This window comes from Centroberyx gerrardi, chromosome 12 (assembly GCF_048128805.1).
Source record: "Centroberyx gerrardi isolate f3 chromosome 12, fCenGer3.hap1.cur.20231027, whole genome shotgun sequence".
Taxonomy (NCBI): domain Eukaryota; kingdom Metazoa; phylum Chordata; class Actinopteri; order Beryciformes; family Berycidae; genus Centroberyx; species Centroberyx gerrardi.
In genome coordinates, this window is record NC_136008.1 from 27,367,284 (window position 1) to 27,379,786 (window position 12,503).

The following is a 12,503-nucleotide window of genomic DNA, read 5'->3' on the forward strand; positions in this document are numbered from 1 at the left end:
GGACCGAATGACTCCCCTGTCAACAGTATGTCTGCATTAGGTGGGTGTATATATGTTCGTAAAGTGTTGACTGAGGAGCCGGGTGTGTGGTTTTGCACTGAAGAAAAATAGTGGCTTCTTACTGGCTGTGGAGAAAAAAATAAGAGAAAAGATTATCGTTAATGACTCCACAGTCGCTACAATACCGAGAGAGCTAGGGTCGCAAACTCTTTACTCTTTGCTGTAGTTTGGCTAAAAACAACCCAAACAACCCGCCATGAAGGAACAAGTAACTGCGAACATATTGTCATTTCCCCTCTTTATCTAAATTGTTTTCACACCAAAATGATCCACACCACGGTCCAAATGGAAGAGGACCGAGACCGACTTTTTTTGGAGAATCTTTTGCAAGTTTTTGTTCTGCACCTGAGTCCACATGGCGTGTTCACACCTGTCAAAATGATCCGAACTTAGCAAAAAGGTCCTAAAGTCTGGACCAAACAGGTGCAGATGTAAAAGCCACCGAAGTGGACCAAAAAGTGGCCCACTTCACTTTAACGCAACACTGTAGCGCCGTCCTGTTGAATCCTCTGGCTTTCATTTCCACAGAAAACTGAAAATATACCTTTGTGTTTCTGTGCGTTGTGTTCTTGTAAAGTTGTGTTTTGATGTGATCCTCACTCCATATCTGGAGTGTCGTTGTCTTCAGACCAAACAGTCCCTCATTCGGTAACATTAGCCAGGACTTCGTGTTTAGAGAGCGCTCAGTGTTGTGTCACATGAGCTGTGTATGGTAAACCCTGAGGGCGCAAAAGCATGAGAAACAGTGATTGTATTAACAAGTGAATTGTGAGTGCAATGTGTTCACAGTGAACCGTACCATGGACCAAAAACTTCAGACGAGTCTGAGTTTGCTTGTGTTTGTGTTCACATATGGGAAAAAAATGCTGACTAATACTGAGTTCACTTGAGCGGCCGAAACGGACCAAGTGTGAATACACCCTCAACCAATCAATCAATCAATCAATCCTCCAGGCATGTCAATCATGTGAAATTCCTTTTGTCCTTTATTAAACTGTTTTTGATAGTGGTGACAATGCTGATGAAGAAAAAACAAAAACAATATACTATGGGCCGGGTAAAATAATGACCTGACAGTGACAATACATACACCCAGCAGCCCATACTGTAGTTATCAATAGACCAGGTGCATTAAGTTTGCAACAGAGCAGGTCACCATGCACAAACAAGACAAATCACACTGAGTCTAAGGGATACACTGTTATCCACCTGGCCAACTGTCTGGCACATTATCACACATCAGTTAATGTAAGTTGTACATTACAAACCAATTCCACTTGACATTTAAGGCAAAAACAACCATAAAACAAAGAAAAAAATCATGCGCTTCTTTTAAAATTGCCTCTAAAACAAAAGAAAAAATCTTTTAAAACAACTTCAAAAACACTCATTGTGTAGCTCTAAAAATATACCCAACGTGTCCATGTCTCTGTGGTCAAAAATAAATACTTTGAAACGAAGGTTACAAATGACCTTTAATCAGAGTATTATGCAGGTCAACTCTGAGCTCCGTACTCTTCCACAGTATACACACTTAACACACAAAGTAAGCACATCTCAATCGTCAAATAGACAATGACAAAAATCTATTTCTGAAAGCCCATACTGCCCAGTACCTCTGAAACACCTCATTCTCACTCCACAACTCAACAATAATATCTGCAGTTGAACATAAAGCGTTTCACAGTTTGATCATTCCCCGTACTGAACATCAAAAACTTTCTCATGCAAATGCTCTAACAATCCCTATGAGACAGCAGGCAGTATGGGCTTTCAGAGGGATTTTCCAAAAGCATCAACGACTTGAGTTGTGCAGAAAGCTTACAAGTCTCACCTCTTTTCTAAATTCCTCCAATGAAGCTAAATGATTGTATGTTCTTTGTACAACTTGGACAACCTCCTGCATTCCTATTGGCTAAGCTCTGCGTCGGGACACGCCCCCACACACCTCGACAAACACCTGACTCCTTTCTATGAACAACAGCAGGTTACAGTCATCGATTATTGAAACGTCAACTCAAATTTCTAGAACATTTTCGATTCTTAGTATGAAACAGAATCTCCTTTATGCATATTCTATTTGTTCAAATGATAGATTTTATTTGAAATCTAGTATATCTAGAATGTAATTTGTGTAAAAAAGGCTTGTGTAAAAAAGGTGGTTGGAAGACTGGTGACCTGTCATTGTCCATATGGTTATTCCTACTTCAGTGAGAACAGATGGAGAAGACACTGACATCACACTGTCTGGAGCTGAATGCAAAATGACTTAACAGTTGGTAAATTACACCCTCTAATGTAAAAGAAACCTGCCTAATTTGCTTAAAAACAGAAAATAAATCTCACAGCACATTCATCATACTCAAATCTTTGACTCTCCTGATGTCACTGACTTCTCCTGCTTTTTCCTCCTTGAGTTCGGAGTTAAGATGATATGAGAGTGAGTTGCGTGTCTGCTAGAAGAAAACTGAGGAGAAGACGGTTTTGTCACTGTGTCCAACCCTTCACCCATTGTCCCGTGATGTCACTGTCCTCTCCTCGATTCACGTGCTCTCCGGTTTCCAAGTTGCTCTGAACGCTTCTTCAGTACAGCTTCTCCACAATCAAGGCCAAGATGGCCGCTCCCAGTGCGAGCCCGATCCCCAGCATCTTCAGTCGCTCCCTGTCCAGACTGTAGGAGCCAATCAGCAAGCGGGATGAGGAGGACATAGAGGCGGGCCCTTGGATGCCGTTGGCCAAGAGGGCAGTCTGTTCCTGTGGGGGAACACAGAGGACAATAGAGTGAGGTTCAGATGAGTGTTGGCTGGTCATTTATTTATCATTATCCTAACAATGTAATAATAACGTGATACTTCATTGATCCCTTTAGAGGAACTACCCCCATCCCACAGGGAGGTCAGAGGTCTATCCAGTCCAGGCAGGAGATGCATCAAGATTGTGTCTAGATAGAGTTTGTGCAAATGCATCCAGGTAGGATTGGAATGAGATTTTTTTTTTTGCACGGCAGATAGTTTCGGAAATCCAGTTTCCTATCCCTTATGATTAATATGAGAGTTAAATATGGCTTGATGCCATATCTAGATTCAATCTAGATGATTCTACTATTTGCACTGGGATTGTAACACCAGGAGTCAATTGGGGCCAAAGAAAGTTTGAGCCAGAAGGTTTCAAATTTACTATTTTTGTATCAGCAATGTTACTAGCTACTACTCTTCGACACATGCACACACACACAAACAGACACACACACACACAGAGCTCACTGCAGCTCACAGCGTAACTCATGTCCATAATTCATAATTAGGGAATCTTCAGATCAAATCAATTGGCCGCGGTCACAAATCAAACAGGGAGGTTTGACAGCGGAGTGGCCAGTGAGCCAACACATCAAATGCGTGTAATCAGAGAGTCCCGTTTAGTCCTAATGTGTTGGACCATTAAAAAGACATCCACTACTGAAGGGAGGCGACAGTGAAAGATGGGAAAGGCCTAGTCAGGAGAAAAAACAGATTAGAAACAGTGAAGAGAATAGGGGGAGGAGGACTGAATTCATTTATTTTTCTTCAACAAATAACTAGAGTATTCTGCCATATAGATCACCTAAGTCATGAACTCCTCAGCCCTGGGTGTCTTCATAAAATAGCCATTTTGTTCAAGGAGGTAGATTACCATCCATTACAGGTCATTGCTTCTAATCATTATGTACATTTGAAAATACATCCACTGATGTCCCTTGATATTAGGATCCATAGACAGTTCAGTGGGACCATCATTTAGGAGAGTGAAGGGGAATTACATCTCTCTCTCTCTCTCTCTGGGACTGGGTGTCATTTGGGAATTTTTGATCCAATACTAAAGACTACCTTGAATTTGATGCCCATACCAAAGCAGTACTTGTGTACTATTTGCTTCTGCAAGTGAGTGTATGTCAATTATGATGCCATGATGATACTATCATCTCGATATCATGATTCAATTTAATACAGACATTGTCTATTGAATCAAACTGTAGTTGAGAAGGTGTAGTGTGATGGAGTTAAGAATGCTTCGGGAGAATTAGAGTTGGCTAACAAAGTTAACACTGCCTGAAGCAAGTCGGTGTAACAAGAGAGCGATTGTGTTTGAGTTGAACTCATCGCATCGGCTGCACTTCGCTTTGCTGCTGCGTTTTCTTATCTTCTTTGTGGAAAGCTCGGTCCGAGTGGAAGCGTGCAGATTTCGAGTGGGTTGTGTGTCTGGCATGTGGCCAATAGCCGTGCGTGCAAATGTGCCCCGCGGTGTCGCTCTGCCAATCACAAGCGGGGCTGAAACTACACTAAACAGCAGCTGGCTGTGAGGACAGCGACGATAAAACAGATTTCTCTGGCGATGTATTGATTTGCTGAAAATTAAAGTATTGAAAGTGGGCATTTTTCAGTACTCGGTGGTATTGATGGGATTCAGTTGGTGTCTAAAACACATTTGGATATCGATACCCGGCCCTATTGCTCTCTCCCCTTCAGTCATTATCATTCCATTTGATTACACATTTATTTAGTGTTATCATTTCTGAGAATGGAGAGCTCAGGTGGGGGAATTTCCTATCAAGCCAAGGCGGACACATGTTGACCGCTAATTGATTAGAACAAAAAAAAACAACCCAAAAACTCCACCTGCACCGTTTAATTTGAGCACTAAACAAACTGGATGAGAGAAGAGTGGGACAGACTCTCTATCAGCACCTCTGGGTGCAGTGGAGATCGATCTGGACGACCTTGCGATGCGTCCGATACTTGGCCTCGCGCATGACAGTCGGTGAAGCGCCTTATCGCCGGGAAGGTGGATTATGCATGGCGATATCGAGCGATTGATCAGGGGCTTTCCAGAATAACCTTTAATCAAGTCCACCGGGGATAACTGTACGGGATTTGCCTTTCATATTTGCTGCAGTTAGATTGACTCGCTCTCTCTCTCTCTCCCTCTCTCATTCCTCGCTCTCTCTCTCACTGATTCTGTCTCACCTCTCTTTCCTCCTCTTTCTGTTGATTGCCATTTCTCTCGCAGTAAATTTTTAACTTTTTCACTACATGTGATAATTCTGTGGTGTGCCATTAGTGTCAATCATCATCATCAATCCTGATCTCTTTCTCTGTGGTGACTCTTCCTCTTTGAGTCTATCCACTCCTCTCTCATCGTTCCATCTTAGCCAGTTTAGGAAGTTTATTCTGTTTAACATTATGAATAGCTGTGTCCGTTTTCTGTTTATGTATATCTATTATTTTGCTATCTTTCAGGGTCCAAAACTTCCTTTATGAGTAGAAAATGTGAAAAAGTTGTCAAGTAAAAATACTTTGTTACTGTACTTAAGTAAGATTTTCAAGTATCTGTACTTTACTCAAGTTTTTCTTTCACTTAAGACTTTACTTTTTTTCTCACTACATTTCAAAGGAAAAATCCATGGTTTCTACTCACTACATTTTCAAAACAGACTTGTTACTTTCGGGAAATCATGAACTTGTTTTTTTTTTGTTTTTTTTCCAGCATCAGACATTTGATCAAGTGCCCAATGTGATTGGCTGCTTGTTCACCAAAGCGCCACCAAAAAGGGACGGAGAGAGAAGCAACACGAAGAAGAGAGAAGCAACAAGAGAGCAGATAATTAACATTAGTGAATTCAGCTGCTAGAATTAACGACAGTGATTTGAGCTGCAGACTCTTTCTCATCTGTGATCCAGAGGAACACTCAACAGAGAACCAGTTTAGTATATTAGGGATGCCTTTTTTTAGAGGACTACTTTTACTTTTAGACTTAAATTTAAGACCATGTACTTTTATACTTTGACTTGAGTAAAGGATTTGAAACGGTACTTCAACTTTTACTTTGCACTTCTACTGAGTAAGGAATTTGTGTCCTACCACCTCTGACAGTATGCATACCTACATGCATGTACTGTGTGCATTCGTAGGTTTTCTAAGTTTGAGCGAGCTTGTGGATACACCTACACGCATGCGGCTGTGTATCATTTCTGCGTGTGCGTGAGCCGCTGCGTGCCGTCTGTCCTCGGTCTCTCCATCCCATCCTCCTCCGCTCCCCTGTCCCTCCTCTCGGACGGTTTGCCGCCTCGCCGCCCACTCCCTCCTTCCCCTCGCCGCTGAATGGCTTCCTCTGTTACCCGACACAATGGCAGCGGGATCCTATGACCGACAACGCCTGCGTGACACATCCACAAGTCACTTACAGTAAGGGCCGCGGACAATAGGCGGAGATGGGTTCGGTGACAGAGGTCTGGCTGACACATCCGCGGCCGCTTGATGCCAGGACCGCGGTTTGACACAGTAACTGATACGCTGGCGTTTTGTTGTAGAAGACGCTTGAAAGACAGTGAGGCTGCTACTTAACAGCCATGTTAAGTTCCCCTGTCACTCTGCGTACGTCCGACACCGAGCCTCTCGTCCGTAATGATGCAATTATAATGAATACGGATACATCTGTCAGGGTTCAAACCTCTAATCCCGACTCAACAGTGTAATACCTGCTGTACTTGAAAAGGACTCTTCAGTGAGGTTATGCTCTCAGCCTTTTAAAGTGGCTCTTATACTGTAAATAGAGGGAAGGACAGACAGAAGAGAGACAGAAGTTGGGTTTCTATCATTCCATCACCTTCCAAAATATTTATTATGCGAATTATGATGGATTGAATTAGAACGGCTGCATGGACACGGCAAATTTTGATCAAATTCCCTCAAAAAGGTTTTTCCAACTTGCTTGAGGTAGAAAAGTTTTAGCTGATGAAGCAATCATGTGATAAATATTGATGAAAACGGCTTGGCAAACGGCTGGACTTTCCATTTTTCTCTTGGATGTGTTTTTTTTTCCTTATGCAACTTTATTCTGTGCTCAAGAAGCATATCGATTCACTCCAACCAGCTGATGCAGACGCGTCTACTTTCACATTTCGTGTTTTTTCCGACGTTTCAAAAGTTCTTAGCTCATGTACCTTAGCTAATGAGACAGAGAGACGGGCCGACTGTGAGCAAAAGACGCAGAGAGAGGAGAAAATAAGAAGAAAAACTGGCTTCTTCTCTCGTCTGTCTCTCTCCCTCTCTCATTCTCGGCCCGTCTGTCTATCCGTCTCTCTGTGGGTGTCTTTTAACAACAGGGTGCCTGGAGAGAGACTGAATAGTACAATCTAAAATCTATTACTACTAGGGAGGATAAGTGAAAATCCAAGTGCCAGTAGGTGAATGTCTGCACAGTGGGAGAGAGGAGAGGAGGGGAGAGGAGGGGAGAGGAAAAGAGGAGAGATGTGGATTACCGCCATAGTTCACCACCTGCTAGTTTGTGCAAGAAAGACAGCATTTCTGTGTGTGTGTGTGTGTGTGTGTGTTTGTGTGTGTGTGTGTGTGTGTGTGTGTGTAGGCCTCTGGTGGATAATGTCTGTCTCTCTGTTCGCAGCAGTAGAGCATGGTAAAATAATCCTCCCTAAAATCATCTAATGCTATACCAGAGGTTTTCCCTCTTCGTCTAGTTCTTTCAAATGTCTCCGAAAACTCTAATGCCACACACACACACACACACACACACACACACACACACTTCTTTATTCTCTCCCTTGGTTTCTAGCAGATCCACCAACACACTGACGAACACACAGAAAGACACACAAACGCACCACGAGACCCAGAGAGCACAATACACCATGGTCACATTTCTCACATGATCCCTACCAGCTGTCAGTGTCACTCTACACACACAGAGAGCGTGAAAGCAGGGTGTGGTGTTGTGTGTGTGTGTGTGTGTGTGTGTGTGTGTGTGTGTGTGTGTGTGTGTGTGTGTGTGTGTGTGTGTGTTGTTGCGGGAGGCTTTATGAGGCAAAGCCAGGGAGAACAGATACTGTAACAGGCTCCTTAGTCACAGGCGATTTGACAAAGCCATAGTGATCATACTGGAGTAATCACAATAAGCTGCAGTTGTGTTTACAACTGGCCAGAGGGACAGAATATAAAGAGACAATGAACCAGAAGAGTAAAAGAATGAGAGAGATAGATAGAGAATTAGTATAGACACAGGGGTTAGAGTTGTTACAAGTAATACTCTACAACATTTTCATATAAATGTCCATTTTGCAACGCTCTACCACCGATTGATATAATATAATGGCAGAGGTGTGACCAAGTCAACTTTGCTCGAGTCCCAAGTCAGTCTCAAGTCTTGAGGCACAAGTCTCAAGTCAAGTCCCAAGTCTAAATGTAGATTACCAAGTCAAGTCCAAGTCAAGTCCATGTCATTAATGTCAAGTCTCAAGTCTAAATGTAGAACAGCAAGTCAAGTCAGAACAAGTCAAGAGTCCAGTATCAATTTAATATCTTAAAGAAAACTAAATATCTAGGACTTTTCAATGCAATATGGTTTTAATAGGATAAACACTTGGTAAATAATGGCTATAATCAGTTTCAACTTCAATAAATTCAATCATTCCATCAAATTCAGAAAACAGAATTTAAATTCAGTCGTCTGCTGGAACAAATCTCATCACTTTCAATCTAAGTCATTTACACAAACACAAGATCTCAAGTCAAGACTTTAGAAACCTTTTCAAGTCATCAAAGTACAAGTCAGAGTCAAGTCCCAAGTCACCAGAACCCAAGTCAAGTCAAGTCTCAAGTCTTCTCTTCATGCATCAAGTCAAGACTCAAGCAATTAAAGTCATTAAAGCCAAGTCATGTGACTCGAGTCCCACCTCTGTATAATGTGACGCGTTTTATGTTTCCGGTTTGTTTGGAATGAATAGAAGAACTGGGTAGTCAGCATGAGCAGTGATAGCCACCATGGCTGAACAGAAGAAGAAAAGAGCGCCGCCTACAGAAACTCAAACTGCATCAACAGAACATCCAAGCTCCGCCCACACTGTTTGATTGACAGGTGATCACTGGGAAGTGCAAGGGGAGGGAGAGAGAGAGAGAGACCTTGAGAGTGCTTTTTCATTCAAGGGTCAACGCTACAGAAAAGAGAAGAAAGGAAAAACACAGCTTTGGTGGTGATGTTAGTGGTTTATGACAAAAACCACAAGAGAGAGCCTGACTTTCTCTCCCTCTCTGATCTCTTATCCCCCCTCCCTAAATATCTCTTTCCCCTACTCTCTCCTCCTATTCTCGTCTTTCACCTGGGATTTCCTCTCTCACCTCATTCTGCGAATCCCGCTTTCACCGCACATGGCCCGTATGGTCATACCTGTTGCCATGCCACACACAATATCCCACACAAAACTATTGTCACATTACACACTGACATACACGCATGCACACGCATACACATGTGCACGTATCCCGCCCACACACACACACACACACACACACACAAAGGTGTCCAGAAAACCAAAAACAGTCATGTGTCATGTTACAAGGGTTTTAAGTCAGGTTTTAAGTCCTAGAAATGTGAGCAGTGGGCGTGTCCCGTATGACAATAGCATAACGTGTGTAACATATTACCTCCACACATATAACACACACCCACACAGATTACATACATGAGCCAGCTCCCCAACTACAATTACGGTAACTCAAGACAGAAAAACACTGTACATCTGTGTGTGCATGCGGTGTGTGCGTGTAGAGAGTATTCTGAAATGCCTAAGGTTGTGACGTGTGTGTATGCAGAGTGTGTGTATGTGCGTGTGTGTGTGTGCGGACATGACACCCACCATTAATAACATGACAGAGAAGAGAGGAGAGGCCTTGAGGCGTTGGATAGAGGCACACACATGCAGGTTAAAATTACATGTAAGAAATAGCATGTGCAGAGAGCTGGACAGAGAGAGAGAGAAAGGGAGAAAGTTAGAGAGAGAGAGAGAGAGAAAGAGAGAGAGCACTAGGAAATATGATCAAAGCAAACAAGGAATAGACCAGGGTGATATGGAACATGGAAGGCCTATAAGAATACGATTTGGTGTACTTACATGCACACATGCACACACACACACACACACACACACACGTTCAAAGCTACTTGTAAGCAATAGCTGCACTACAGTATACCAATTACTCTTCACACAAAGAAAAGATGTCTCCAGTTACTTCAGTCGTATCTTCTTATCTTGCCTGCGAGCAAAGAAGCAAGTGCTGGACTGAGAACCAACAATACTGTGCTGATTTTTTTTTTCCATCATACACCAATTACTTGAGTAACAAAAAGCTCAAACAGTGAGTTGGGAGCCATAAGAGGTCATGGGCCTGTTCCTAAACAAAGATGATCTTCTCTCTGAATCACATAATATTCCAGTAACCAGAACTCAGTGCTGACGTGCGTTCGCCCCGACTGCAGCCGTCGTTTCGGTGCGATGGCGTGTCGGCCTGGAGAAGACGGTCAAATAAGTAAATAAAAGCCAAAGCCGTGGGTGACTCATCCGCTGAACAACTTTGCTTACAGGCGCTTGTTTACAAGGCTCAGACTGGGGGAAAGTCTATGTTTACCGTACCGGGGAAGAAAAAGCCAAAAAACAAGACCTTAAAAAACAGATTACTCAAAGGACTGCACGTCGCTTTTTCTCCCAAACCATCTCTCGGCTAAAGCACTTTGTTATTCGCATCTTTCCATCTTCGGTCTAAAAGTAAACGCGGAGCAAAGGGCGACCGAAACCTTCTGACATCTCAAATAAACAGAACAGAACGAGGCCGTGTAATACCGTTTGACATGTTAAGTAAGAGCGCCGAAAATAGACGTGACTGATGTTTTGATGGCTCAACATTTACTCCTTTGTTACTGCGACTTCGGGGTTTGTCAAGTGTACACAAAGCGCGGGCCGTGTAATACAACTTGACATGCTAAATAAAACGCCGAAAATAGACGGCGACGGCTGTTTTCGAAGGCAAATCGTTCGCCGCGAAAGTAAACAGAGTCGCGCAAAGGCCAAGTAAAACCTTTTGACATTTTAAACGCAGACGTTAAAAATAGATGGGAGAGGATTAGCTGCGTCCCGACCGGAAGAGAGAGGCTAATCTTTTGATTTGTGTTGTTTTCCTGACAATGCGGGTGACAGCGTGTGCGCATCACGCAACATCAAAGCAACGCGCCATAACAGTTGCATCGAGGCACGTCAGTGCTGAGTGCTCCGATTGTTTGGGGGTGAAAAAGAGAGATTTTTTGGTGTGTGTTTTTTATGTGTGTGTGTGTGTGTGTGTGTGTGTGTACAGCCGAGTGTTTCAAACAGCCTGCGGCTAGTAGGGAGTCTGCCAGGCACGCCAGGGGGGCTGTGTATGTCTGTGTGTGTGTATGTGTACATACAGTATGTATATGTGTGTGTGAGAATCTGTGTGTGCGTAGCCTTTGTTTGCCAATAGCCCTGCACTGTATGTGTGTGTGTGTGTGTATTTATGTCTGCGTTATGATGCAAAGTAGCAGCAATCCCACCCACTCAGCCTGTGTAAAGACACAATTAGCAATTGACTGACCGCCTCCACCCTGCAATGCCCCTGATTCCAGGTGTGTGTGTGTTTCTCTCTTGCCATCCACCCACACTCACACACACACACAGGATGATAGTATTGAAATGTAGGATTGAAAGGGGGACTGAAAGAGGATCAGAAAGAGAGGGACATCGAGAGGTAAGAGGAAGATAGAGAGCAAAACAAATGATGGAACAGGATAAGAAAGAAAGAAAGAAAGAAAGAAAGAAAGAAAGAAAGAAAGAAAGAAAGAGAAAGAAAGAGAAAGAAAGAGAAATGGAGAAAACAAGGCATAGAGTAAAGGAAAAAGAGGCTAGCCAATTTAATACTCCAGGGAAGATTCCTCCCTTCACCTTGCTCTTTCAATCTTTCCATTTCTCTGTTATTCTGTCAATTTGTCGTCATGGATGGAGGGACATTGTTCGCCCCCCGTACTCTTCGCTCTCTCTCTCTCTCTCGCTCTCTCCCGTCTCTTTCATTGGTTCTGTCAATTTGCTGTCTTGTGGAAGGAGGGGGAGGCTGTTTTCCTCCCTCTCTCCCTTTCTCTCGGTCTCCTTGAGAAAGTATTCGGTGAAAAGAGCTGATTATTGGAAGGCACTCAAACGGCTTTCTCTCTCCCGATCTCTCCGTCTGCCTCTCTCTCTCTCACCCCCCCTCTCTTCTATCTTTTTATTTCATCTGAGGGTGAGGACTGGTGAAGATACTTTCCCTCTCTCTTTCCTTCACCTTGCTGCTGAGTGCTCTCTCTGCCATTGTGTCCCGCTAAAAGACTCATTACTGTCTTTCCCCTTCTGCAGAAAGCGCTGCTAGCCACTATGAATGAAGGCCTGACAGATATATATATATATATATATATATATATATATATGTATAGAGAGAGAGAGAGAGAGAGAGAGAGAGAGAGAGAGAGAGAGAGACAGAGAGAGCAGAGGAAGAGATGTCATCCATGTCAATACGAGCGAGATTGTTCAGCTGCTGGCTTCTCTCTCCACAACCTTGGCCTTCTTTCATGGTGTCAAACC

The 12,503-nt window shown here is 43.3% G+C and overlaps 2 protein-coding genes across 2 annotated transcripts in view; both read right to left on the bottom strand.

Annotated features, from left to right (window-relative positions):
• The window catches only part of sox4b (SRY-box transcription factor 4b), a 416,166-nt gene that overhangs the window by 113,102 nt on the left and 290,561 nt on the right, over positions 1-12,503 (bottom strand). The gene's annotated exons all lie outside the window — the stretch shown is intronic.
• cdkal1 (CDK5 regulatory subunit associated protein 1-like 1) overlaps positions 1,034-12,503 on the bottom strand; it is a 295,881-nt gene continuing 284,411 nt past the window's right edge. Inside the window, exon 15 of the mRNA XM_071913088.2 lies at positions 1,034-2,814. Within this exon, the coding sequence (XP_071769189.1) occupies positions 2,644-2,814 (171 nt within the window). The 3' untranslated portion in view covers positions 1,034-2,643. The remainder of the gene's footprint in view (positions 2,815-12,503) is intronic.